Source organism: Sus scrofa, chromosome 6, assembly GCF_054392235.1.
Source record: "Sus scrofa isolate SSC_HxYL_T2T_F1_AM1 chromosome 6, Sscrofa_HxYL_maternal_Yorkshire_Landrace_v2.0, whole genome shotgun sequence".
NCBI classification, from domain to species: domain Eukaryota; kingdom Metazoa; phylum Chordata; class Mammalia; order Artiodactyla; family Suidae; genus Sus; species Sus scrofa.
This window is the reverse complement of record NC_139388.1, coordinates 53,490,652-53,516,807: the sequence shown is the minus strand read 5'-3', so window position 1 is coordinate 53,516,807 and position 26,156 is coordinate 53,490,652. Positions and strand designations below refer to the sequence as shown.

The 26,156-nt window shown below is 44.8% G+C and overlaps 2 protein-coding genes across 22 annotated transcripts in view; one reads left to right on the top strand and one right to left on the bottom strand.

Annotated features, from left to right (window-relative positions):
* Positions 1–26,156, top strand: part of DMAC2 (distal membrane arm assembly component 2) — a 159,776-nt gene that overhangs the window by 101,466 nt on the left and 32,154 nt on the right. The gene's annotated exons all lie outside the window — the stretch shown is intronic.
* On the bottom strand, positions 1,884–25,171 carry LOC100512285 (CEA cell adhesion molecule 1). Of its 12 annotated transcripts, none has more exons than XR_014806275.1 (8): positions 24,997–25,171; positions 23,330–23,689; positions 19,201–19,479; positions 17,149–17,536; positions 8,169–8,298; positions 7,393–7,498; positions 6,681–6,712; positions 1,884–4,122 (listed from the first exon to the last, which is right to left on the bottom strand). XR_014806275.1 is itself a non-coding variant. In XM_021094420.2 (8 exons), exons 1-8 carry the CDS (start codon positions 25,058–25,060, stop codon positions 4,095–4,097), a joined length of 1,278 nt encoding a protein of 425 aa, XP_020950079.1. In that variant the 5' UTR covers positions 25,061–25,171; the 3' UTR covers positions 1,884–4,094. The 12 variants fall into 12 exon arrangements, 3 of the variants coding, with proteins under 3 accessions (XP_020950079.1, XP_005655946.2, XP_020950080.1); XR_014806274.1 differs by having other exon boundaries at positions 7,393–7,445; XR_014806282.1 differs by having other exon boundaries at positions 19,244–19,479.

Sequence of the window (26,156 nt, the reverse complement as noted above, 5' to 3'; positions counted from 1 at the left end):
CTGTATCTTTTCACGGGATCCAACATGGAGACTTGTAGCCCAGTAGCCGTGCCATAAGGATTTCACGAACATGTAAACTGGTCGTCAGGAAAAGATTCTCAATCACAAGCAGGTTGTGTCCTGAATCTGAGGTTTACATGTTAACACCACAGGTCCCTCGTCCTCCCCATGATTAGAGTTGCTGCTTGTGATGATGGGTGTGAATAACTCCTCCCTTCAGGATAAGGGAGAGAACATTGCCCTGTTTGGTATCTGTTTTCAGGCATATTATTGGGACTAAGGATTCTGTGTGTGTATAGGGTAGAGGAGCAGAGATGGGTAAGGAGACAAATCTAATTAGAACAAAGGAATGTACTACTGGTAAGAGAAGTATTAGCAAAGATGAAGAAACTGGAACTTCTCTGATTGGCCAAGGGAGGCCTCTGTAGGTTCTTGAGTAGGAGAGTGAACCAGTGTTTAGGAAGGTAGTGTGAGGCAGTAGTGTGTAAGGAGGATTTCAGTAGAGAGACCAAAGCTGAGAATTCAAGCCGTGCTTCCAGCAGAGGTGCTGAGGGCCTGGGTTACTTAGGGGGATGGGAGTGGGGAGAACAACCTAACAGAGATGTTAAAAAAGAATCAACAGGAGTTCCCATTGTGGCTCAGTGGTTAACAAACCCAACTAGTTATCCACGAGGACTTGGGTTCGAACCCTGGCCTTGCTTAGTAGGTTGAGGATCCGGCGTTGTGTGAGCTGTGGTGTAGGCTGGCAGCTACAGCTCTGATTTGACCCCTAGCATGGGAACCTCCATATGCTGCAGGTGTGGCCCCAAAGACGAAAGACCAAAAAAAAAAAAAGAATCAACAAACTTTTGGTGACGTATCAAGTCTGAGAAACACAAGAGCAAGGGCTGAGGAAGCAGTGGTGTCCCTGAGAGAAATGCGAGTGCTGTGGGGGAAGCCATTTAGGTGGAGAGTGATTTCAGAAGGTGTTTGTTTGGATGTGAGTGTCTGAGCTCTGGGAAGTGGTAGGGCTGGAGGTATCGATGAAGGAGCCGTCTGCAGAGCGTTGTGGAAGCTGTGGAATGAGGCTGGTGTGGAGCGAGACTGGCAGGTCTGAGTCAAGGTCCGATGTGGGGGTGCTATGTACATCCTATGCCCCCATCCGATGTGGGGTGTAGGAGGAGAATGTCCAAGAAGGAAAATGTTGTCTGTGGTCTCAGATGTTGTAAAAGCGAACCACGCGAGGGCAGTGAATGTACTTTTGCATCGGCCAAGAGATGGGTACTGATTTTATGCTGCTTCTGTCTTGGAAACAGAGTCAACAGTGCAGAGTGCCAGGGGGAGTCAGGTGACGGGGCAGGGGAGAGACAGCATATGTTTCAGCTGCTTGGCAGTGAAGGCAATGAGGTAACAGCTAATTCTTGGTGGAGTTAATAACGGAGGGTTATCCAGGTTAGAATGGATCTGACCTGTGAGGGGACAGAAGGAAGGAACGGGACACAAAGAAGAGGGCGGGTGCTAGAGAGATTTCTCTATGCCTGAACCTGAGGAGACTGCTAGGAGTGAAAGCTGTATTGCTGCATCTGATTCATGAGAACATCTGTGTGGGAAATGTGGTTTATTCCTAATAATGAGGCCAGGAGATCTTTTACTCATGAGATTGTCCTGTTTCCCAGAGGAAGATAGGCAGTTTCTTCCAGGCACTTTGGGGCTGTGGCCTGTTGTTTCTAGACAGACTCACTTTGTCCGCAGATGTGCAAATGCATTTGGCTAACTCTCTGATCACTAGATCAATTATATGTAGACTTAGAGATGGTTCACTGTGACCCCCAGTTAAGCAAATTCTGTTTCTTCTGCAGGTAAAGAAGACATTATGGAAAGCAGTAAAAGTGTGAGGCAGCATGTTGATGTCTGATATATAATTTTTATTATAAATATAGAGCAAATTTTACAAATAATTCAGAAGCAGACTTAGCCAGGCAAAGCTAAATTACACAGAACAGCGTGGATGAGAGAAGGTGCTTACAGTCTGTGTCAGGGTTAGAAAACCCTGAAAGAGGTACCTGAGTACAGAGACCTGCCATCCAGCCCTCTTTGAGGGGGTCAGTTCCACACAGCATGAGGTCAGGTCATGGATATGGAATAAAACCTTTCTCTCAACAGCCCTGAGGCGCTTCCATCTGTGCAGAAGGTTGGGCGGCAGGAGGACATGCCTCTTTTTCTCCCTCCCTTCCTTTTCTGCTGACATACTGGGTCTCATAGGCGCCAGGGCAGAAAACAGATTGCAGAGGTTATTCAAGAAGTCTAGGGCTGAGTTACATCCCTCCCCTTGGGTCCTAAGGAGCATCAGCACCAGTGCAGCTTTCTAGGTTGCAAACAGCACCAACAGCATGAGTGGTAGTTTCCTTCAGGGTGCCCCCACTTCTCAAGAACCAAACACAGCTTAGCAGAGGCCAAGGTTTCCTGAGAAGGTGAGTGGGTTAGACGGATGGAAATGCACAGGCAGGGACATGGATCATGGTGGTGCTGATGATTGGTCTGATGCCTAGAAACTGAGTGAGATCCATTTCTGGCCAGGAATGTAGAGAACAGCTGCTTCCTATTTTCTGAGTGGAGCCCCTGACGTAAAAGGCTTGAGGGGCTCCTGGCCAGAGGGACTTGGAGGGTTTGAGGGGCTTCTTTCCCTAAGGCAGTCAGATTGGCTGACACAGGTAACTAAGTAAACATAACCCCTTTCACATAAACAAGCAGCTACAAAAAGTAAAATAGCAGAATGTCTCAGAAGAAGGGAAAAAACCCAATACCCAAATTGTGCCTTTTTTAATCGTTATTACAGTTATTTAAGTAATCTCTGAAGGGTAGCATTCAGATTCCTTTCCAAAATCCCAGCAGATTGTCTCTGTTAAGAGCTGACTACAGAGTCCCCATCATGGCTCAGTGGAAATGAATCCAACTAGTATCCATGAGAATGCAGGTTTGATCCCTGGCCTTGCTCAGGAGGTTAATGATTTGGTGTTGCCATGAGCTCTGGTGTAGGTCACAGACGCAGCTCGGATCTGGCATTTCTTTGGCTGTGGTGTAAACCAGCAGCTACAGCTCCAATTTGACCCCTAACCTGGGAACCTCCATATGCCACAGGTGTGGCACTGAAAAAACAAAGAAAAAAAAAAAAAGAGTAGACTGCCTCTATGAGTATTTTCTTGGATAAACCCCATACTTTAAAGTTATTAAAAGAGTATATGCATTTTTTTACATATGTGATAAATTCATTTGAGTAATAAAAAAAATGAAAAAAAGAGTATATGCATTTTTGAAGTTTCCATTAGGAATCACTTGTGAACTTTGAGAGGTTGTTTTCTGTTGCTTCTAGTAGGTTCTCTGAAGACAGGTTTTCCAAAGGACATAGGTGGTATTCTAAATAAGCAGCAAGGTGTTTAGGCCCTGGTCCTCCAGAGAGACAACCCTGACAATGAAAAAAGGTGTAGAATTTCCCAGTTCAGAATTGCTTATATATGTATTTTCCCATGAATGGTGGGTTCACACCACGCTTTAGAGAGCTAGGAAATTCTTTTCTTTTTCCTTTTCTCTCTCTTCTTTTCTGGCACATGCTCTTCAGTGGTTAAGGACATAACTCAAAGTTATGTCACATTCAAGTTAGACTCCAGTAGGACAGGGCTGAGGTGGGAAGGAATGAGTGTGTTCTGAACAGGCAAGTTTAAAACCAGTTTAGATCAGGAAATGGGGAGGGGCAGAGGCCCTGGCACCTCTCTCCCAAGGTCTGCTTAGCCACATGTCACTGACAAGGACGGTTGGGTTTCCTGCAGACCTCCTCCTACATGTGCCTTTTCATCTACTGACACCGAAGGAGGAGGCTGTGACCAGGCCAGCCTGGACGAGCCTCACTGGGGAATGAAGAGGGGGAAAGACCCTCTTCCCATTTTCCCTGAGGGGAAAGGGGTCTCCTGGGGATGGGGCTGAGAAGCTTGGAATAAGTCAGCAGTGCAGCGAGCAGGACTGGTTGCATTACTTCTTTTTCACTTCTGAATAAACTGTTTCTGTGGCTGATGGAGATGGAAGTGCTGAAGTAGGTTTCTTTGATTCCTGGGCATTGAAGTTCAGGGAAGAGTATGTAACTTCATCAATCTGAAAGGCATGGGCAGCAGTCAATCAAATCAGTGTCACAGCCTAGGCCCTCACTTTGACTAATGTGATTCAGCATCACATGCTTTTACCACTTTGAGAATTTGGGCTTCAAAGAAGGGCTTTTAATATCCATTATCTCTGCTTGCTAACATCCTGTTGAATGATCATTAGAAGAGAAAGATTATGGAATTCTATGACAGAATACCATAATACAGCAATTAAATTAAAAAAAAAAAAAAAAACAAAAACACAGGGAGTTCCCGTCGTGGCTCAGTGGTTAACGAATCCAACTAGGAACGATGAGGTTTCAGGTTCCGTCCCTGGCCTTGCTCAGTAGGTTAAGGATCCGGCGTTGCCATAAGCTGTGGTGTAGATTTCAGATGCAGCTCGGATCCTGCGTTGCTGTGGCTCTGACATAGGCCGGCGGGTACAGCTCCGATTCAACCCCTAGCCTGGGAACCTCCATATGCCGTGGGAGTGGCCCAAGAAATGGCAAAAAGACAAAAATATACATATGTATATATATATATATATATATATATATTAGCAAACTGAATCCAATAACACATTAAAAAGATGATAGAAGGAAAAAAAAAAAGGAGTTCCCATTGTGGGATAGCAAAAATGAATCCAACTAGTATCCATGAGAATCTGGGTTTGATCCCTGGCCTCGCTCAGTTGCCATGAGCTGTGCTATAGGTCACAGCTGCAGCTCAGATACCATATTGCTGTGGCTGTGGTATAGGCCAGTAGCTGTAGCTCCAGTGCGGCCCCTTAGCCCGGGAACTTCCATATGCTTCAGGTGTAGCCCCTAAAACAAAAACAAACAAACAAACAAACAAAAACTCCAGCATTGTCACTGCTGTGGCTCAGGTTTGATCCCCTGAGCTGGAAACTTTTGCATGGCATGGGCGTGGCCAAAAAAATGGTCAGAAGACCTACATAGACATTTCTCCAAAGAAGATATACTGGTGGGCAATCAGTACATGAAAAGATGTTCAACATCGCTAATTAGTAAAGAAATGCAAATCAAAAATACAATGAGGGGCGTTCCCGTCGTGGCGCAGTGGTTAATGAATCCGACCAGGAACCATGAGGTTGCGGGTTCGATCCCTGCCCTTGCTCAGTGGGTTAACGATCCAGCGTTGCCATGAGCTGTGGTGTAGGTTGCAGATGTGGCTCTGATCCTGCGTTGCTGTGGCTCTGGCGTGGGCTGGCAGCTACAGCTCCTATTAGACCCCTAGCCTGGGAACCTCCATATGCCGCGGGAGCAGTCCAAGAAATGGCAAAAAGACAAAAAGACAAAAAAAAAAAAAAAAAAAAAAAAATACAATGAGGTATCACCTCATACCAGTCAGAATGGCCATAATTAAAAACTCTACAAATACTAAATGCAGAAGCGGATGTGGAGGAAAGGAACCCTCTTACACTGTTTGTGAGAATGTAAATTGATGCAGCGACTATGCAAAACAGTATGGAGCGTCCTCAAAAAACTAAAAAAAGAATTTCCATATGATCCAGCAATCCCAATCTTGGGCATATACCCAGACAAAACTATAATTTGAAAAGATACATGTACCCCTGTGTTTATAGCAGCACTATCTCTAACAGCCAAGACATGGAAGCAACCTAAATTTCCATCGACAGAATGAATAAATAAGATGTAATAATTATTTTATTATTTTAATGGCTGTATGTGGACTATTATTCAGCCATAAAAAATAATGAAATAATGTCATTTGCAGCAACATGGATGGACCTAGAGATTATCATACTAAGCAAATTAAGTTAGAAATGAAAAGATAAATACCATATAATACCACTTATATGGAATCTAAAACACAACGAAAATCAACATAACTATGAAACAAAAACAGACTCCTAGAGAACAGACTTGTGGTTGCAGGACTGGGGAGGGAAGGACTGGGAGTTTGGGATTAGCAGAGGTAAACTATTATACATAGGAGATGGATAAGCAACGAGGTCCTACTGTATAGCACAGGGAACTCTATTCAGTATCCTGTGATAAATCATAATGGAAAAGAATATGAAAAAGAAACATATATATTATATATATAATATATATTATAAACATATATATTATAATATAATATAATAAAACTGAGCCACTGTGCTGTACAGAAGAAATTAACACAGCATTGTAAATCAACTATACTTAAATAAAATTTTTAAGAGAGCAGGGTCAGATCCCAGGCAGAGGAGGAAGGATGATTTAGCGCCTTCCTTGCACTGGGCATTGTGCTGGGTGCTTTGCATTTGTTATGTCATTGATTCCTTGAATTTCTCTTTGGAGTAGGCAGCAAGCCCACTTTATAGATTAAAAAAGCTGAGGATCAAAGAGGTTAAGTTACTTGCTCAAGGTCACAGTCAGGATTTAAATCCACATGCTTGCAATGACTCGTGAGTAATACTTGTTTGCTGCTGCAATGAGGAACTTTGACCCAAACTTGATCTTACATTAGTGTCTTTAAAAATAACCTATTTTACACAGAGATATTTCCATGAGAAAAAGAGCCAATGAAACTGGCTGTGCTTACCTTCTTGGACAGTTTGTCAGAGTGGTCCTGAACTGGGGAAGCAAAAGAAGAGTTATCAGCCCATGAAAATGCAGAGCTGACTTATGGCCTTATGTTCCTAAGCTGTTGTGACTTCTGGCTGAAGGAGGTGGCAGGTGGTGGCAGGGTGGGGTGTGGGGTGGCCCATGATCACGTTAGGAAATTTCCTTCCCTCAGTCTGTGGTCCAGACCCCAGGACATTAGACCAAGGAGAGGTTGGCAGCTACAGGAGGCCTCCGTGGGCTTCTGAAGATTTCTTCCGGTTCACAAGGCCTGAGTGTTGCCCAGGAGTGTTTCTCAGCAACAAGCCCCAGTGTCAAGGAGGGGCTTTGAGGCCCACAGCACCCCGAGCAGCAAAGGCAGGGAAAGTCTCACCAAAGGAGATGCCCGCATCCGTAACAGAGGCAGGAGGGAAAGGAGCAAGGATGAGGAATGGCTCCTGGGAACATGTCCATGTCATGGCCTTCCTGGCTTACCTGGTCTGGTGGGAGTGAGTGTTCTCCCGGGGCTGGATCTCAGGGGAATCTTGCTTGGCAAGGAAGGGTGTGAAAACCCATGACAAATTAAGGTTGGGACACGGAGATCCCTTCTAAAATCTCAGAAGGGAGGGAGATATTGGAAATCAGGATTCCCTGCTGGGGCTGGGCATGTGATAGAACATACCAGCTCCCACTGGGTGAGTGGGATTACTTACTGTGGTTGAAGTCTGAGGATTTGTTCTCTGTGAGTTGGCGCTGGTCACTTGCCCTAAATAAATATCAGACACTGTGACTGCTATTCCCAGCACAGGGTCCTTGCACCTTGAATTAGGAAGGACACTGTCAGCGTGATTCCTTGGGGCTCCTCAACGCTCATTTACACTCAGTTGGTACTCTTGCCTCTGAGGACCTCCTTCAGTCTACAATCATCCCTTCCAGTGTTTACTCCTTTCCTGGTTACTGGCTGTTCACATTTAGGGCCTTTCACATCGACTGCTTCCGAGCCCATTTCTACCCTGGCACCTTTCCCCTTTTGTAGGTAGATGGCTGGTTGTTTCTCAGTTTATTTATTTCCCAAGTGCCTTTGATTGCTTCTGCCTTTTCATTAGGTTCTCTTCCTGTCCTATCGCTCCCTCCTCCTGCTACTGTTGTCATGAGAGCACAGGAGTCCCTTCCTCCTGCTTCTCCTTTCGTTCCCTCATTAGTTTTCCATTTTGGACCTGGGTTTCCTGGACTGGGGACAGAGGAACACAACTGGCTCTGCCCCCTCTAAGCCAGAAGGGGATGGAATTAACCATGTCCACGTGAGAGCAGGGCACAAGCAGCATGAAGACCAGGGAAGAAGAGACCTGTAGGTGTTAATGCCAAGAAGCAGGGCTTTAGGAAGAGAGAGGAGCAGATCCAGACCCAGAGACAGAGATGAAGTTTCCTTCCCTCTCCCAAGCATGACGGTTAGGCTTAGAGAAACAGAACAAGAGGAAATGCAACATACCCTCCAATTTTTCTGATAAACAGGAAATACACCAGGCCTGCTATCAGAGCTACCCCAGCCAGGACTCCGATCACGATGCCAGCAATAGCACCACCTGAGAGGCCAGAAGAACTTCCTGGTGCTGAATCAACTGCCATGGAAAGAAAAGAGAGGAATGAATTAAAGTGACATTTTTACAATGGGGAGGTGCTCTAGGAAACAACTCTCAACAAGAAATAGTCTCTACTTATTCCTTCAAGGAATAAAATTTCTGTGGAAGGTTGCTGTGAGGTGACCTCTTCAATCTCTTCTCTCTATTTCTAGATTGGTGGTCAGATTTGCCTCAGTTACAATCTGGCCTTTTTGCATTCACACCTTTTTGAAGGCTTTGGAAATGTAAGAAGAGTTAATGGCTATTTTTATATGGCATAGCTTCCCACCTTTTCATGGCTGCATCTTTCTCTGGGTACTAGGTGTGGCAACCATACATATGTGCATTTCAGGTGTCTCATGGTGAGGACGTCACTAATGGAGGGCCTTCTGAATTCACTACCCCTTTGCAGAGACACCGCCCTCTCACAGGCAGGGATATGGTATCAATCCCAATTCTGCAAGAAATGATTTTTTCTTTGTGATGGGTGACTTTAGTTCAAGGGCTCCCCACCAGCTCTGCACACACTTTCTTAGAACTGGACTACAGGAGTTCCCTTTGTGGCTCATCGGAAACAAATCCAACTAGTATCCATGAGGGTGTGGATTTGATCCCTAACTCCACTCAGTGGGTTAAGGATCCAGCGTTGCTGTGAGCTGTGCTGTAGCTCTGATTTGACTGCTAGCCTGGGAACTTCCATATTGCTCAAGGGCGGCCCTAAAAAGAAGAAAAAAAAAAAAAAAGGAACTGGACTATAATCTAGAACTCCCTTCCTTCCCTTCCTCCTTCTCAGGGATCCAGTATACACCATGATCTGAGAACCCTCAGGCTCCCCCTACCCACTTCTCCTTTGATTTCCTTCATAGGCATTTTTTCCTGTCTTGCATGTCTAATCCAATCTTAGCTCCATCTCACAGCACAATAACTAACACTAAAAATGAAGCTTTGCACTCAGCTCCTTTTTTTTCTCTGCCATATTTAGTCAGTAACATGTCCTTGTGGATCTTTTGTGTTAGGCCTTCCTTCTCCAAGTTTATAATACCATTTGTCTCTATTTCTTTAATTTTTTTTCTTTTTTGGCTGCACCCATAGCATGTGGAAATTCGCAAGCCAAGGATCAAACCCACATCATAACAGCAACTGGAGCCACTGCAGTGACAATGCTGGATCCTTAACCCACTGCACCACAAGAGAACTTCTTTTTTATTTCAGTTACTCTCACCATTCAACTCAAGACTAAAAATTAATGCTAATGTTAGCTATCATTATGAGATACTTTCTATGTGCCAGGCTCTGTGCTATATATTTCCCATATATCTCATGTAATTCATACAGTAACCCTGTCTGATAGATATTATTTCCATTTTACGGATGAAAAAACTGAAGCTTACAGTGGTGAACCCAGTCATATGGCTAATAAGAGGTGGATCTAGAGTCAGGTAGTTCTTGACCCTATGAGTACCTGATTGTATAGAGCCTAATGATAGTGGTAAGTACAGCAGCTAACATTTATGGAAATTTTCCTGTTATTTTGCTAAAATTGTTTTTTTTTTTTTTTTTTTTTTTTTTGTCGTTTTAGGGCTGCACCTGCAGCATATGGAAGTTCCCAGGCTAGGGATCAAATCGGCACTGTAGCTGCCAGCCTACACTACAGCCACAGCAATGCCAGATCCTCAACCCACTGAGCAAGGCCAGGGATCGAACCTGAGTCCTCATAGATACTAGTCGGGTTCATTACTGCTGAGCCAACATAGGACCTACTTTTATTTTTTTCTAAAAATTTAATTAGGAGTTCCTGTCGTGGCGCAGTGGTTAATGAATCCGACTAGGAACCATGAGGTTGCGGGTTCGATCCCTGCCCTTGCTCAGTGGGTTAACGATCCAGCGTTGCCATGAGCTGTGGTGTAGGTTGCAGATGCGGCTCCGATCCTGCGTTGCTGTGGCTCTGGCGTAGGCTGGCAGCTACAGCTCCTATTAGACCCCTAGCCTGGAACCTCCATATGCCGCGGGAGCGGCCCAAGAAATGGCAAAAAGACAAAAAATAAATAAATAAATAAATAATAAAATAAAACAAAAATTTAATTAAATATCACATTGGAGTTCCTCTATGGCTTAGCAGGTTAAGGACCCAGAATTGTCACTGCTGCGGCCTTGTCCCTGCCGTGGTACAGATTTGATCCCTGGCCTGAGTACTTCCACATGCCACAGGCACAGCCAAAAAGAAAAAAAAAAAAGAATAGTACATTAAATCTGTGAAACAATACTATGAAGCAAGTACTTTACTGCAATTTTCAGTGGAGAAATCTGAGGCTTAGAGAAATTAAGAGTCTTATGCAATAATTTATAATTATAAATTCTTACATTAAAAAAGGAGAAAGATTGGAGTTCCCATCATAGTTTGGTGGTAGTGAACCTGACTAGGATCCATGAGGACATGGGTTCAATCCCTGGCCTCTCTCAGTGGGTTAAGGATCTGGCATTGCTGTGAGCTGTAGTGTAGGTTGCAGATGCAGCTCAGGTCCTACATGCTTGGCAGTGGCATAGGCTGGCAGCTACAGCTCTGATTCACCCCTAGCTTGGGACCTTCTGTATGCCACGGGTGCATCCCTAAAGACAAAAAAAAAAAAAAATCTCAAACCAACAACCTAAATTTACAATTTAAGGAACAACAACAACAAAAAAAATCCCAAATCTAGCAGAAGGAAGAAAATAATAACAATTAGGATAGAGATAAATAAATCAGAGAATGGAAAAAGAGTAGAGAAAAATCAATAAAACCAATATTTGGTTCTTCAAAAAGATTAACAAAATTGACAATCTTTAACTAGAATGGCTAAGAAGAAAGAGAAGATTCAAATTACTAAAATCAGAAATGTAAGTGGGAATATTACTACCAGTTCTACAAAAATAATGCAAAGTATAAGAGTGCTATGAATAATCATATGCTAACAAACTGAATAACTTCTATGAAATGGACAAATGCCTAAAAGCATAAAGGCTACCAAGATGCAATCCCAAAGAAATAGAAGATATGCCTAGACATGTAAAGTAAGGAGGTTAAATCAATAAAAACATTTGACAAAATTCAACATCCTTTCATGATAAAAACACTCAAACTAGGAAAGGAAGAAAACCATCTCAACATAATAAAGGGTATATATATATATATATATATATAGCTCTCAACATCCTCAATGGTGAAATATTGAAAGATTTTCATTTCAAGACTAGGCACAAGACCGACAATCCCTGCTTTTTCCACTTTTATCCAAAAGTTTTGTACACACAAGCCAGAGTAATTAGGCAAGAAAAAAAAAATAGAAACATTCAAATTGGAAAAGAGAATAAAAATATTTCTGTTCGCAGATGACATGACCTTATATGTAGAAAACCATAAAGATTCCCCAGAAAACTGTTAGATTTAATTTTAAAAATTCAGCAAATATGCAGGATACTAGATCAACATGTAAAAATAAGAGGTTTCTAAACACAAACATTGAAAACATTCAAAAAGGAGATTGAGAAAATATTATTTACAATAGTATCAAAAAGAATGAAATACTTAGGAATTAACCAAGGAGGTGAAAGGTTTATACAATGAAAAAATAAAATAAACACTGCTATTGTCACTATATTCAGATGACATGATAATATATATAGAAAACCCTAAGGACTCCACACAAAAATTACTCAATCTGATAAATGAATTCAGCAAAGTAGGAGAATACAAGATTAGCATTCAGAAAATAATTTCATTCTGTATACTAACAGTGAAATATTAGAAAAGGAACATAGGAGTTCCCATTGTGGTGCAGCAGAATCTGACTAGGATCTATGAGGTTACGGGTTCGATCCCCAGCCTCACTCAGTGGGTTAAGGATCCAGCATTGCCGTGAGCTGTGGTGTAGGTTGCAGATGTGGCTCAGATCTGGTGTTGCTATGGCTCTGGCATAGGCCAGCAGCAACAGCTCTGATGAGACCCCTAGCCTGGGAACCTCCGTATGCCTCAGGTGCAGCCTTAAAAAGACAAAATAAATAAATAAAAGGGAAGCAGTCTATGAAAAAAAAAAAAAAGAAAAGAAAAGGAACATTAAAAAAAATACCTTTTAAAATTGCACACACAAAAAATAAATACCTAGGAATAAACCTGACAAAGGAGGTGAAATACTTATATGCTGAGAACTCTAAAACATTAATAAAGGAAATTAAAGAGGATTCAAAGAAGTAGAAACCTATCCCATGCTCCTGGACTGGAAGAATTAATATTGTTAAAATGGCCATACTACCCCAAAATTTACAGATTTAATGTGATCACTATTAAATTACCCATGACATTTTTCACAGAATTAGAACAAATAATCCATAAATTATTTATGGATTATTTATATGGAACTATAAAAGACCTAGAATTGCCAGCAACCTGAGGAAAAAAAAGAAAGCAGAGGCATAACTGTCCCATACTTCAGACAATATTACAGAGCTACAACAATCAAAATAATGTAGCATTGGTACAAAACCACATATGGACCAATGGAACAGAATAGAAAGTCCAGAAATAAACCGAAACATCTATGGTCAATTAATCTTTGGCAAAGGAGACAAGAATATAAAATGGGAAAAATACAGTCACTTCAGCAGGTATTCCTGGGAAACCTGGACAGCTGCATGTAGATCAATGAAACTAGAACACACCCTCACACCATGTACAAAAAATAAACTCCAAATGGCTTAAAGGTTAAACATAAGACAAGACACCATAAAACTCCTGAAAGAGAACATAAGCAAAACATTCTCTGACATCAACTGTACAAATGTTTTCTTAGGTCAGTCTCCCAAGGCAATAGAAATAAAAGCAAAAATAAACAAATGGGACCGAATCAAACTTTCAAGTTTTAACACAGCAAAGGAAACCACAAAAAAAAAAAAAAAAAAAAAAACAACCCTGAAAAGACAACCTACAGAATGGGGGAAAATAGTTGCAAATGATGCAACTGACAAGGGCTTAATCTTCAAAATATACAAACTCATATAACTCGACAACAACGATAACAACAACAAATCGAAAAATGGGCAAAAGACCTAAATAGACATTTCTCTAAAGATATGCAGATGGCCAGTAGGCACATGAAAAGATGCTCAACATCGCTAATTATTAGAGAAATGCAATCAAAACTACAATGAAGTACCACCTCACACCAGTCATATTGGCCATCATTTAAAAGTCTACAAATAAATGCTGGAGAGGGTGTGGAGAAAAAGCCACCTTCCTACTCTGTTGGTGGAAATGTAAACTGATACAACCACTATGGAAAACATTATGGAGGTACCTCATAAAACTAAATTTAGAACTACCATATGATCCAGCATTCCCACTCCTGGGCATATATCCAGATGAAACTTTCATTCAAAAAGATACATACACCCCTATGTTCACTGCAGCACTATTCACAATAGCCAAGACATGGAAGCAACCTAAATGCCCATCAGCAGATGAATGGATTAAGAAAATGTGGTACATATATACAATGTAATACTACTCAGTCATAAAAAAGAATGAAATAATGTTATTGGCAGCAACACGGATGCAACTAGAGATAAGCATACTAAGTGAATTAAATCAGAAAGAGGACAAATACCATATGATTTTACTTATATGTGTAATCTAAAATATGGCACAAATGAACCTATCTATAAAACAGAGATAGACTCACAGACATGCGGAGCAGATGTTGTGGTTGCCTAGAGAGAGGGGGAGAGGAAGTGGGATGGACTAGGAGTTTGGGGCTAATAGATGCAAACTATTACATTTAGAATGGATAAACAACAAGGTCCTACACAGGGAAATGTATCCAATCTCCAGGGATAGGTCATGATGGAAAATAATATATTTCTTTTAAAAAGGAATGTATATATGTGTATGACTAAGTCACTTTGCTGTACAGCAGAAATTTGTACAACATTGTACATCAACAATACTTTATAAATCAATAAATATTGTTGAAAGAAATTAAAGACAACATAAATGGAAAGACATTCCATGTCCATGGATTAGAAGACTTAATATTGTTAAGATGACAGTACTACTCAAAGTGATCTAAAATTCATTGCAATCCCTATCAAAATTCCCCAATGACATTTTTTTGCTGAAATAGAAAATGTCCTAAAATTCATTTGGAATTTCAAAAACCCCTAATCACTAAAAAAAAAACTGGAAAAAATAATAGAATTGGAGGCCTCACACTTCCTGATTTCAAAATCTGCTACAGAGCTACAGTAATCAAAATGTAGTACTAGCAAAAAGTCAGACATATACAGTGGAATAGTAAGTCCAAAAATAACTCGCATATATTGTCAGATGACATTGACAAAGGTGTCAAGACCATTATCTGAGAACGGAGAGTCTTTTAAACAAATTGAACTGAGAAAACTGGATGTGTATACAAAAGAATGAAATTAAGGGAGGTCCCCAGTGGTGCAGTGGGTTAAGGATACAGCATGGTCACTGCTATGGCTAGGTCGCAGCTGTGGAGTGAGTTAGATCCCTGGCCTAGGAACTTCTGCATGCCACAGGTGTGCCCCCACCCCAAAAATGAGCTTGAGCCCTTACCTAACACCACATATCAAAAATACTAACTTACAATGGATCAAAGACCTAAATGTGAGAGCTAAAACTAGAAGGAAAACATAGGGTGACATTGGATTAGGCAATGATTTCAAAGATAGGAAACCAAAAGCACAGGCAACAAAGAAAAAAAAATGGTAAATTGGATTTCTTCAAAATTAAAAACTTTTTTTTTGTCTTTTTGCCTTTTTTAGGGCCTCACCTGTGACATATGGAGGTTCCCAGGCCAGGGGTCCAATCGGTGCTGTAGCCACCAGCCTATGCCACAACCACAGCCACAGCAATGCGGGATCCTTAACCCACTGAGAGAGGCCAGGGATCGAACCCACAACCTCATGGTTCCTACTTGGGTTCATTAACCACTGAACCACAACAGGAACTCCAAAATTAGAAACTTTTATGCATAAAGTGAAAAGGCAACCCACAGAATGGGAGGACATATTTGCAAGACATATATCTGATAAGGGATTAGTATCCAGAATATGTAAAGAATTGTTACAAATCAACAACACAATCCAACTTGAAAAGTGGAACTGAAGAGATATTTCTCCAAAAAAGATATTCAAATGATCAGTAAGCACATGAAAAGATGCTCATTACTAATCACCAGGGGAATTTAACTCAAAACCACAATGAGATCACTTGGAACCCTTTAGAATGACTATTTTAAACACACACACACAAAGTTCCCATCATGACTCAACGGGTTACAAACCTGACTAGTACCCATGAGGATGTGGGTTTGAGCCCTGGCCTCGCTCAATGGGTTAAGGATTTGGAGTTATCATGAGCTGTGGTGTAGGCTGTAGATATGGCTTGGATCCCACATTGCTGTGGCTATGGCGTAGGCCAACAGCCGCAGCTCCAGTTCACCCCTTAGCCTGGGAACTTCCGTATGCCACAGGTGCAACCTTAAAAAGAAACACAGACACACACACACAGAAAACAAATGTTTGCAAGGATGTGAGAAAATTTGACCTTTTGTGCATTGCCGGCGGGACTGCATCTACTGTGGAAAATGGTATGACAGTTCATCAAACAACTGAACAAAGAAGTCCATTTGATCCAGCAATTCCACTTCTGGGTATACGCTCAAAAGATTGAAAGCAAGGATTGAACAGATATTTGTACATACATGTGCACAGCAGCATATTCCAATAGGCAAAAGGTGGAAACAAGCCAAAAGACAATCAACTTATGAATGATAAACAAAATATGGTATATACATACAAGGGAACATATTTAGCCTATAAAAGGAATGAAATTCTGATATATGCTATAACATGGGTGGGACTTTGAAGATCTTATGCTAAATGAAACAAATCAGACCCAAAAAGTCAATTATTGCTTGATTACACTTAAATACTAGAGTAGTCAAATTCAAGGAGACAAAGAAGGTAGAAAAGTAGTTGCCAGGGTTTGGGGTGGGGGACTGGGAAGTTATCGTTTAATGGTACAGAGCTTTAGTGTAGTAAGATGGAAAGGTTCTAAATGGACAGTGGTCATGATTGCAAAGCAGTATGAATGTACTTAGTGAGGTGCACTCCTTTTTTTTCTTTTTTTTTCTTTTTTTTTCTTTTTAGGGCTGTACCTGCAGCATATGGAGGTTCCCAGGCTAGGAGTCTAATCAGAGCTGTTGCTGCCAGCCTATGCCAGAGCCAGCGCAATGCCAGATCCAAGCTGCATCTGTGACCTACATCACAGCTCACGGCAACACCGGATCCTTAACCCACTGAGCGAGGCCAGGGATCAAACCCGAAACCTCATGGTTCCTAATCAGATGGTTTCCACTTTGCCACGATGGGACTCTCTTTTTTTTTTTGCTTTTTAGGGCCACACCTGCAGCATATGAAATTTCCCGAGCTAGGGGTCTAATGGGAGCTACAGCCACTGGCCTACACCACAGCCACAGCAACACAGAATTCAAGCCATGTCTGCCACCTACGCCACAGCTCACGGCAACGCTGGATTCTTAACCCACCAAGCGAGGCCAGGGATCGAACCTGCAACCTCAGGGATACTAGTCAGATTCATTTCTGCTGTGGCACAACGGGAACTCCCAAGATGCACTCTTAAAATGGTTAAAATTATACATCTTATGTATACTTTATCACCTTGAAAAAAATGGTTAACAGACAAAAAAGAAGAACTTTGCCAAACCCAGGATAAGAAATAAAATATATTGAGTCTAGATCCTAAGCCCTTATCCATTTTCCCATTCTCTTTACCGTAATGGTCTCTTGTTTGATATTCTGCCCCCTGTAACTCCTCTCCTGTTTGCACACATTGGTAGGGCAGTCTTCCCAGGAAGATGTAGCAGGGCAAGTGGTCACTCACATTTCACATCCAGCCTGAGGGGGTCACTTTTGTTGGAATTGCCCAGGTTGGAGGCCTCGCACTGATAATTCCCAGCATCCTCCCTCCTGACGGGCTCTATGGTGAGGGTGCCATTGTCCTGGGACAGTTTTATCCTCTCTGCGAGCAGTAGGCTCTGGCCATTGAAGAGCCAGCGTAAGGAGACCCCGGTGTCATTTGTGAGGCATTTCAGGACCACAGTGTCCTCGTGTTCTGTGACGGTGGTGCTGTTGGCTTCGACGATGGGCTTTGCCACTGGGTCTGCGGAGAAACAGAGGAGGTGACTTGGCGGCGAGTGTGTCTGGGGCCGGGGGCTACACTCCTTCCTCAGAGACCTCAGCCATTCCTGGGGCCCAGTGACCTCTGTAAAGGCGACTCAGAGGATGGCCCTGACCCCGTGAACAAGGTCTTGGGTCTCTCTTCAGATGACCACCTGTAAGGAGAGGGCAGCACCTCCTTTCTGAAACCCAGATCCCCCGGGATGAGCCCTGACCAGTCTCCCTGGACTTCTCTGTGTTATTAGCACCAGGAAACTCTTCTCACCCTGTATGTCTAGTGTTCTCACCATCGAGTAGATTTTTTCATTAACTTTCATTGATCTTTTTTCCAGAATTTTCTTTGACTTAAAAAAAAAATTCAGGAACTTTTAAAAAACAACAGAAACTCGCCAAGGAAACTTTCCATAAAGTAGGGGAGGCATTTATTTTTAGTTAAATACTTCTTAGGGAATAAAGATGACCCAATCCAATCTCCTGGTCTATTGAAGGGTTACAGTATCCCTCTGAGCCAGAAACAATCTTGTTTTAAAACTCCACAACAAGGGGAGTTCCCATGGTGGCTCAGCAGTAACGAACCCAACTAGCATCCATGAGGACACGGGTTTGATTCCTGGCCTTGCTCAGTGGCTTAAGGATCTGGCATTGCCCTGAGCTATGGTGTAGGTCTCAGACACGGCTCGGATTCTGCATTGCTGTGGCTGTGGCGTAAGCAGCTCTGATTTGACCCGTAGCCTGGGAACTTCCATATGCCACCAGTGCAGCCCTAAAAATACCAAAATTGGAGTTCCTCTCGTGGCACAGTGGTTAACGAATCCCACTAGGACCATGAGGTTGCGGGTTCGATCCCTGGCCTTGCTCAGTGGGTTAAGGATCCAGCGTTGCCGTGAACTATGGTGTGGGTCACAGATGTGGCTTGGATCCCGCGTTGCTGTGGCCCTGGCGTAGGCCGGTGGCTACAGCTCCAATTTGACCCCTAGCCTGGGAACCTCCATATGCTGCGGGAGCGGCTCAAGAAAAGGCAAAAAGACAAAAAGACCAAAATAATAAAAATTTTAAGTGAGGTTGCAGGTTCAATCCCTGGCCTTGCTCACTGGGTTAAGGATCTGGTGTTGCCATGTGTTGCAATGCAAGTCAAAGATGCGGTTTGGATCTGGCATTACTGTGGCTATGGCGTAGGCCAGGAACTGCAGCTCCAACTTGACCCCTAGCCTGGAGCCTGGAGAACTTCCATGTGCCACAGGTGCAGCCCTAAAAAGCAAAAAACAAACAAACAAAAAAAAACAACAACAACCAAAAAAAAAACTCCAACAATATTGTAAATCAACTATATTTCAATAAGTTTTTTAAGAAAGAAAAAAAAATCCCCAATAATAATCACCCCTCATTTCCACTCATCCTGAGTCTGAGACTTTAACCTGTTTCCCATCACACTGTGGTGACCCTGAGCCCCAAGACAAAGCATCCATCTTCTCCCAATCTTGGCTCACGCCTGGGCCTGCCCAGATTTGGCTAGAACGGGAAGTCACAGCTATCCTGGGGGTCCAGAAGTAAGGGTCTGTGTACTTGGACCTGATGGATGTGGACTGGCCTCTGGCAGTGTGGATTTAGGTGGGCAGCTGAGGCCACATAGGAACCAAAGTTACTCACGGATAACATTCAGGGTGAATGGGTCACTGCGGGTGGCACTCACTGGGTTCTGGGTTTCACACTCATAGGGTCCTGTGTCATTTCTGGTGACGTTGAATAAAGTGAGTGTCCTGTTGTCCTCAGACAGTTGCAGCCTGGTGCTGTTGGAGAGGCTCTGGTTGTTGATCCACCACCTGTAGGTTGTGTGCTGAGTCTCAGGTTCACATGTTAACACCACAGTGTCCTCGTGCTCCACGGGGTTGGGGTTGTTGCTGGTGATGATGGGCCTGGGTAACACCGCTGTGCAGGTAACAGAGAGAACATTGCCTTTCTTATACCTTTGACTCCTCCAAGAGTGTCTTCAGAGTTAGCATCTCTTACCTGTCAACCAAACTGAGTCTTTAAAGAATAAAACAGGGCGATGTATCACAAGAAAAATGCATGAGTAGCTGAGCTCAGAGAGTGGGAGGCCACCTGCTCTATCTGTGAGAAAGCACAGACTTCCTCAAGTGTCAATCAAGAATCAGTGTTTGGGAGTTCCCATTGTGGCTCAGCGGTAACAAACCCAGCTAATATCCATGAGGATGCGGGTTCAATCCCTGGCCCTGCTAAGTGGGTTAAGGATCACATGCAGCTGTGACTGTGGTGTGGGCTGGCAGCGGAAGCTCCGATTTGACCCCTCACCTGGGAACTTCCATATACCACAGGTGCACCCCTAAAAAGCAAAAAAAAAAAAAAAAAAGATCAGGGTTTGATAGCAGAAACATAGGCCTGGGAGTCAGAGACCACCTGGTTCCTCTCTCGGTTTTTCACTGACCAGGTGACTTCCTGACCCACCTAGAGGTGCGCTCACATGGAACGTATGGGTCCTGAGTCCCCTCGAGCTGTACAGACCTATTTCGCCTGATGAGATGTATTTTCACGGAGGGCTCGATTTCCAAGGTTCCTCAGAAATGGGTAATGATAGGCCATCCCACTACCCTTAACCCCCGAGAAGACGGGGCAGCACGGCCTGGAACTGAATTTTGAGCAGACGTAACATGCGGAGGACCAGGAGCAAGCCTGGTGGTCAGTTCAGTATTCAGTATTCAGGCTGCAGGGTCACGAGGAGGGGCAGTTCTGCCCAGGTGTTAAAGGTGACTGATGAGACAGAGACCCCATAAAGGCTAGATGGGTCCAAGGAATAATTAGAAAAGAGTGAAGGTGGGAGTTCCCTTTGTGGTGCAGTGGGTACGAATGTGACTAGTATCCATGAGGCTTCGGGTTTGATCCCTGGCTTCGCTCAGTGGGTTAAGGATCCGGCATTGCCATGAGCTGTTGGTGTAGGTTGAAGACATGGCTTGGATCTGGTGTTGCTGTGGCTGTAGCGTAGGCCAGCAGCTGCAGCTCCGATTCAACCCCTAGTCTGGGAACTTCCATATGCTGTGAGTGTGGCCCTAAAAAGCAAGGGAAAAAAAAGTTCTAGGAGTTCCCATTGTGGCTCAGTGGTTAACGAACCCGACTACATCCAGTGGGTTAAGGATCTGGCATTGCTGTGAGCTGTGGTACAAGTCACAGACTCGGCTTGTATCCCGAGTTGCTGTGGCTATGGTATGGGCCAGCAGCTGCGGCTCCAATTCAGCCCCTAGCCTAGAAACCAGGTTAGAGTGTGGCCCTAAAAAGACAAAAGACAAAAGACAAAAAAAAAATCTCGGCCCTGATTTCTGTGTCTTCTACTATTTCCGAGGAGGGGGGCCTGGCCACAAGTGTTTGCAGGACAGGAACAAGGTAGTCAGCCATTTGGGGGAATATTTGTGGAAGGCTTAAGCGTGGGGGCAGCTGTGCAGAGCAGGGCCAGTCCCGGCTGGATGAAGGAGGAGGAAGATGAGAGACATGGAAGGAGCAGAGAGAGGGAGAAATGTCCATTTACAAGTGACTTCAAAGTGGGGTTTACTGGAGTTCCCACCGTGGCACAGCAGTTAACGAACCCAACTAGTATCCATGAGGACACAGGTTCGATCCCTGACATCACTCAGTGGGTTAAGGATCTGGCATTGTCGTGAGCTGTGGTGTAGGTCGCAGATGTGGCTTGGATCTGGTGTTGCTGTGGCTGTGGCATAGGCTGGCAGCTGTAGCTCTGATTTGACCCCTAGCCTGAGAACTTCCATACACTGAGGGTACAGACCTAAAAACAAATAAACAAACAGAAAAAAACATAGTGGGGGCTACAGGTGACTTCGAAGATCCAGAGGTCCAAGATCCCTGAACCCTCCGTGGCTGTGCAGCCCCACAGTCATCGTGAGACTTGGCTCCCGGCGCGCTTTAGGGGCAGGTGGTCAGAGGATGCAACATGGCTCCCATCCCTGGAGAGACAGGCACCAGGTGTGGCCAGAACCTGCTATGGCTCTGCATTCCTGATTCCAGTGTCTGAAGAGACTGTAGATTATTCCTTCATTCTATTTTTTTTTTTTTTTTTGGTTTCTTTGTTTTTTTGTATTTTTGCAGCACATGGAAGTTCTCAGGCTAGGGGCGGAATTGAAGCTGTAGCCGCTGGCCTACACCACAGCCACAGCAACTTGGGATCCGAGCCATGTCTGTGACCTACACCACAGCTCATGGCAACGCCAGATCCTTAACCCACTGAGTGAGGTCAGGGATCAAACCTGTGTCCTCATGGATGCTAGTCAGATTTGTTTCTGCTGAGCCACAGTGGGAACTCCCTTTCATCCATTCTCACTCCTTCCATCCTTCCTTCATCAAAGAAAGATTGAGTTTGTTAACTGTTGGGCCCAGTGCTGGTTGCGGTATAGACTGGGGAGTGAAGGAGCCAAGTCCTTTCCATTTCACTCCACCAGGAGTCACATCCAACACATTAGGAAACAAACAAATAAATGATTTCTAATCCAGAGCAAGGAGCTTGTGCTTCGTCTACCTGAGAGGGGGAGGCCTGGACATTCCTATCACTGACTGAGGGTCAATGCAGATAATTCAGTTCTAGAATAAACAGAATTACTTCTCCAGTTGTTTTCACTTCCCAGGTCAGCCTCTCTCCCTCTGAGCTGAGGATGCCCAAGAAGAAAGGCTCCAAACCAACAGCTGGTTTCTGGGTCCACATTTGCACAGTAAGGCCCCCAGGGTGGAGGAGAGGCTGAGGCTGTGATCTTGGAATGACTCTGATCGCCTAGTTGTGGTCTGTGTGACACTGATTCAGTGACTATATCCCCCCTGTAACTCGGCTTTTCCTCAGTAAAGTGGGATAAATGGTAAATGCTCTCAGCCTTGTCCTATTGTCTGTATCATATATCATTATATCATTCAAATTATATATAATTCAACCTTATATCATTCAGATTAGCAGTATAAAAACTCCTCTTTGGCATAGAGGAGTTGCCAGATAAATTGTTTACTCTTATTTGCATCCACTTGGGAGGGTTCCCTGGGCTTCACCCTGGTGGATGAGGAGCTGCCAGGAGCATCGTCACTCCTCTCTTCATCCCTGGGGACACTGATCTTCCTCTGGGGTCTCCTTAGTCCCCACAGCAATTGGCTAATGGCCTGGACCTGGCTCACCTTGCTTTTCATGCCGAGTCTCAGGTGAAGGACCAGGCTCCACCCCTGTGGCTCTTGGAGCTGAGCCCTGACTGGTGAGCAGCTCAAAGCCTTGGGACTCAGGCAGCTGGGAACTCGCTGCTCCCCGTCAGCCCTGCCCAGGAGCCCAGAACCCAACAGTGGCACAGACCCTCCAGGGTCACTGGAGGAAGGGGCCCTGGGACAGGGTCTGGGGAGGGGCTTCCTGGGACTGAGCTTCTCTGTGAGGCTCCCAGGGGGTCCTCAGGCCAGGCCCCTACTGAGTCCTACAGGGTCTTCCTCAGGGTCATGGTCACCGGGAGGGGCCCAGGGGTTGGACTGAGTCTGACCTCCTTCTGTTGAGTTACTGCCATCAGACTGGTCCTTCTTTCTGCACAGAATGTTTGCAGGGTCTGGATTCCAGGAAAGAAAGTTTGATCCTTTGAATTTTATCTCCCATGTGTGTGTCCTGAACTAAATTTTCAAACCCCGACATGGGACATAATGCAGAGGGGATGGGGGCACAGTCCAGGCCTGTCAATCCTGAGTCTGTGAATAGAATTCACCCCACCCAACACCCAGAGGTCAGAAAGGAATCACTTACGGTATACACGGAGTAGTCCAGTTACAATTTCTCTCTGTAAATCATTCTTTGTAACCATCAGAGTGTAGTATCCTGTGTCATTCTGGGTGGCATTCTGGAACAGCAGGGATCCATTGGGGTAGATTCTCTCTCGACCACTGAATGTAGGTCCTTGGGTATATGCTTGAGTGTCTATTCTGTATGTTACAATTAGTTGGTTGTTCTCTACTCTTTCTCCTCTGTACCAGCTGTAGCCTAGAGTATCCTCTGTCGCATTGTGGGCAAGTAGAAGAACATCGCTTCCTTCTGCGACATTGAAGGGCACTGATTCAATAGTGATCTGGGCAGTGGCGGGCAAGTTCCAGAAGCTTAGGAGTGAGACTAGGGGGAAAGAGAGAGAAATCAGTTAATATTCTGTTTTTTAAGCAGGTCATTTTGGTTTTTCAATTTTGAACATGCCATGGGCGTGTGGAAGCTCCCCAGGCCAGAAATCAAACCCAAGCCACAGGAGTGACAACAGTGGATCCTTAATATTGAGCCACTAGGGAACTCCTCAATATTCTGACCTGTGTATTAGGATGGAAAAATGTGGCCCTGGGTCCTGAGAAGGTCTCTTCATCCCTTAGCCTTTTTTGCACTGTGTGTGTGTGTGTGTGTGTGTGTGTGTGTGTCCTACTGGTTGAAGGTCAGCAGCATGACCCCCATTACTTCATCTTCTCTGAACTTGTTATTTCCTCTGCCTTCCCAGGTGTGTGCCTGGCTCACTCCCTCACGGCCCTCACACGCCTGCTCACACTCAACGGGTCTCTTGGGACCTACCCTGCCCAACCTCCTGCTCTAAGGACCCCATCTTTGCTGTCTTTTTTTATTTTTTTTAAGGGCCATACCCACGGCATATGGCTATTCCTGGGCTAGGAGTCAAATCAGAACTACAACCACTGGCCTACACCACAGCCACAGCAATGCCAGACCCAAATCGTGCCTGTGACCTATACCAAAGCTCATGGCAACGCCGGATCCTTAATCCACTGAGCGAGGCCAGGGATAGAACCTGCATCCTCACGGATACTGGTGAGATTCATTTCCACTGAGCCACAATGGGAACTTCCCCATCTTCACTGTCCACCTTTCCCTGCTCTGTTTCCTCAAGACACTTGTCAGCACTGACAGCACATTCTGAATCTCTCTGTGTCTGTCTTTCCTCCCCATAGAACGTGAGCTCTGTGAGGGCAGGAACTTGTCTGATTCTTTTGTCCCCTGAGTGCCTGGAACAGGCTGCAAACACATGGTGATGAAGCAATCAGTGTCCCCAGCGCCCTCCACACCTTGGTGTTTATTTGCCATTTTCTGAAGTTGGTGGGTAATGTAATGTTTAGTGTCCCTGGTTGAGTTGTTTCTCTATGACAATAACTGATTAATATCGTTATCAGTTTTCAACAGTTATTGCTCAGTGAAGAATAACTTGTAAGACCTACAGAATCGCGGTGTCCTGCCCCTCACCAATTGCAGTTCACTGAGATTTTCCTATTGCCGAGCCCCTCTCCCCTCCTATTGTGGTCCCCTGTCCTCTCCCCTCAGGTCCAAACAGAAGCCCCTAGTCCCCTCTCAGAGCCCTGTCTCCCCAGAAGACCCCAGCCAGTCTCTGTTCTCCCATCTCTAATTACTCCCTGAAAATTGTCCCCTCTTACCTGCCAGCAGGAGCCTGTGCCAGGGGACATGCCCTCTGTGGGCAGGGGCTGAGGGGGGCTCCATGGTGCCTGCTGCCTGCTGTGTCCCTCCCTGTCAGAGAAGAGTTTCTGCTCCAGAAAGGCCCACAAGCACTGCTGTCTGATGTGTGAGCTCTGCTGTCCTTCCTCCCTCTGTGCTGGGCCTCCTCCTGGGGCAGGAGCAGTTCCCTGGGTCACGTGGGTGGGGGCGGGGTCTCTCCAGGACCCTCCCTCTCCCTCCTCTCTTGTTCCTGCCTGCCTTCCTTCCTCGCTCTTACCTTTCTATTTGCATTTCATTTTCCTGTGAACCACTGCTGTTTCTGCCTTTTTCAGCTTGACTTCTCACCGTGGAAACACACACACACACAATTTGCCATTGGTTGCCGGGAGCACAGCCCTGGGGCTCAGGGTCCTGGGCATTGCCCCTAGTCCCCAGTTGGAGTGCACAGTCAGCCTCTCCCGCAGTTTCCTCCTCCCCTCCTGAGCACACTTTCTATAGCAAGGCTGATGGGGGCTCCTGAGAGGCTGATCCAAATACCCCAGCATTGGCATCTGCTGTATTCTGCCCTGAGGTCTGTCAGCACCACACAGAGAGTGGAGAGGTCCTTAAACCCGATTATGATTTCCCTTTGTGACAAAGAAACCCAGCTGGGCACCCAGGGTCTTCCCAGCATTCTCAAATGCTCTGACAAGTTTGCATTCTATTCCTGCCAGAAGATCCGGAAAAGGATTGAGAGGCTGGAAAGGGGTCAAGGTCACTGATGCCTGGCGAGAGGGACCCTCCTTCTATCTCTGTTGGAGTCCAGCAAGGCACAGCTTCCAGGAGCCCACGCTCAGGACCTGAAGGAATAGTAGTTCTCAAAGGTGTGCAGTGGGCCTGGCTAGATGGAGGGGCTGACAGAGTCCAGCTGGAGAGCTCGGAGAGCAAGAAAGACCATGGAATAAGGTGACACTGATGAGGGTGAGATTCAGCTCAAGATTCGCAGTCCTTGGGGAGGCGCGAGGCTGTGGAGTAGCTCTGCCGCCCTCTGGTGGACAAGGCGGGAAGTACAGCAGTCACCGTCTCCTGCCGCTCTGTTTTTCAACATCAATCTGTAGACTTTTTACATGGGTCATATATTATGTTAATGCTCCGTCACGCT